Here is a 974-nt window from a genome sequence, read left to right as displayed (position 1 = left end):
TCAAATAACAATAGAATCCAAATAAGGATCATTATAAGTTGCTCAAAAAGGTTACAAGTAATCATACCTTAATGCAATCCTCTCAGACTATTAAACATGTGTACAATAAATCAGGATAGATGGATAAATAGATAGATACATACATACATATATACATACATACATACATACATTCATACATAGATGATAGATAGAGAGATAGACAGAGGTAGACATAGAGACAGAGACAGAGATAGAGATAGATATATATTGATTGTTTCCTGACATGAATATTTTATCTTTCCTATCCATATAACAAAAACTATGTTAAAGAAGTGTAAATTAATTCCATCATATTTTATTTATCAACTGAAGTCATAATTTGCTACACCATAACTTTTTCATGGTATTTTTCACTTCTGCATTCCTCAGTGTATAGATCAGAGGGTTAAGCAAGGGTGTCCCAATCGTATAAAACACAGCCACCATCTTGTCCATTGGAAATGTGGTTGGTGGGCGTGTATATATGAATATGCATGGACCAAAAAATATGACAACCACAAGAAAGTGGGAGGTGCAGGTGGAAAGAGCTTTTCGCCTTCCTTCTGCACTGTGGTTTCTCAAAGAGTATAAAATGACACCATAGGACATAAGCAAGACCATGAAACTCACCATGCATATGGCTCCACTATTGGTCACAACCAGCAAATTTATTACATAAGTGTCCATGCAGGCAAGTTTCAATAAGGGCTGCAAGTCACAGAAATAGTGATCAATTACATTGGGACCACAGAAGGGCAATTGCAAAGCCAGGAAAATCTGTGCTGAGGAATGGATACAAGACCCCACCCAGGCCAGAATCACCAGCACAACACAGACACGCCGGCTCATGATGGTTGTGTATCGCAGGGGCTTACAAATGGCCACATAACGATCAAAAGCCATGAGGATGAGGACAAAGATTTCCATGCACCCAAAGAAATGGGCTGCAAAGA

At 38.0% G+C, this 974-nt stretch overlaps 1 protein-coding gene across 1 annotated transcript in view; it reads right to left on the bottom strand.

Annotated features, from left to right (window-relative positions):
- Nucleotides 1–354: 354 nt before the first annotated feature.
- Nucleotides 355–974, bottom strand: part of LOC103210911 (olfactory receptor 4C11-like) — a 9809-nt gene continuing 9189 nt past the window's right edge. The window contains exon 3 of the mRNA XM_007956824.1: nucleotides 355–974. Coding sequence (XP_007955015.1) covers nucleotides 355–974 — 620 coding nt within the window.

The sequence above is a fragment of the Orycteropus afer genome, unplaced genomic scaffold, assembly GCF_000298275.1.
Source record: "Orycteropus afer afer isolate SDZICR_OR568_19922 unplaced genomic scaffold, OryAfe1.0 scaffold00666, whole genome shotgun sequence".
Classification (NCBI taxonomy): Eukaryota; Metazoa; Chordata; class Mammalia; order Tubulidentata; family Orycteropodidae; genus Orycteropus; species Orycteropus afer.
The sequence above is the reverse complement of the archived record's forward strand: the minus strand, read 5'-3'. Positions and strand labels throughout refer to the sequence as shown.